This window comes from Penaeus monodon, chromosome 30 (genome assembly GCF_015228065.2).
Source record: "Penaeus monodon isolate SGIC_2016 chromosome 30, NSTDA_Pmon_1, whole genome shotgun sequence".
Classification (NCBI taxonomy): domain Eukaryota; kingdom Metazoa; phylum Arthropoda; class Malacostraca; order Decapoda; family Penaeidae; genus Penaeus; species Penaeus monodon.
The window spans coordinates 10,121,695-10,122,480 of record NC_051415.1 but is presented as its reverse complement, the minus strand read 5'-3'; the positions used below and the strand labels follow the sequence as shown (position 1 = coordinate 10,122,480).

The window sequence follows — 786 nt, the reverse complement described above, 5'->3', positions numbered from 1 at the left end:
GGGCATGTACACATGCCCTTGGTTTCAACAAGTTAACTGAAAAAGAAAAATACTGGAAGCACAATTACCCTTGTTGAAGCTTTCCCATCTGTGCAATGTCCCCACAGCATTGTTTGCACTTGATAAAAAAAAAAAAAACTAAATCCAATCTGCATTCTGCCACGATCATCAATGACATCAGAAAAAAAAAGGAGAGAAAGAAAAAAACAGAAAGTATCCTCTAATAAATTACACGTTATTAGTTCCTGTTGATGCAGATGCAGCTGCTGCATTACGCTGTGCTTGCACAAATTCTGGGTAGTCTATGTATCCATCCCGATTGCGGTCGTCCTGTTCAAGAATTGGATCAATCATGGCTACAAGCTCATCATCAGTGAAGAGCTTGGCCTCTGGGTGGCTGGCGGACTTGCCTGGGTCATGGTTGGCCGAGTCATGCCAATGGAATAGCGACTTGATCAGCTCCTGCCCGTCAAGCTTATTGTTGTTGTCAGCATCGTGCATCTTGAAATAGTGGTACTGCAGCTCCTGCTCAGACATGCCTGCTGTGTCAATAGGCACCTCAAGATGCTCTTTGATATGATCACGCTCCTTGCCCAGGTTAGGGTTGTGCAGCACACGCTGGTTCTGGTGTGGTTGGTGGCCTTGAGCTGCCTGCTGCGGCTGCTGTAAAATACAGGGAGAGTTAACTGATAAACTGTCTACAAGCTTTGTCTAGGAAACAGGAAGAGGGCATGAAGCTAAGCAAATGTGTGTTCCTGGATGTTACCTTTCATTTGTCAAGTCCAT

The 786-nt window shown here is 45.2% G+C and overlaps 1 protein-coding gene across 1 annotated transcript in view; it reads right to left on the bottom strand.

The window, feature by feature from the left end:
* LOC119592511 (nuclear transcription factor Y subunit beta-like) overlaps window positions 1-786 on the bottom strand; it is a gene marked incomplete in the record, with an annotated part of 10,496 nt that overhangs the window by 1,349 nt on the left and 8,361 nt on the right. The window contains 1 exon segment of the mRNA XM_037941361.1: window positions 1-663. Within this exon segment, the coding sequence (XP_037797289.1) occupies window positions 229-663 (435 nt within the window).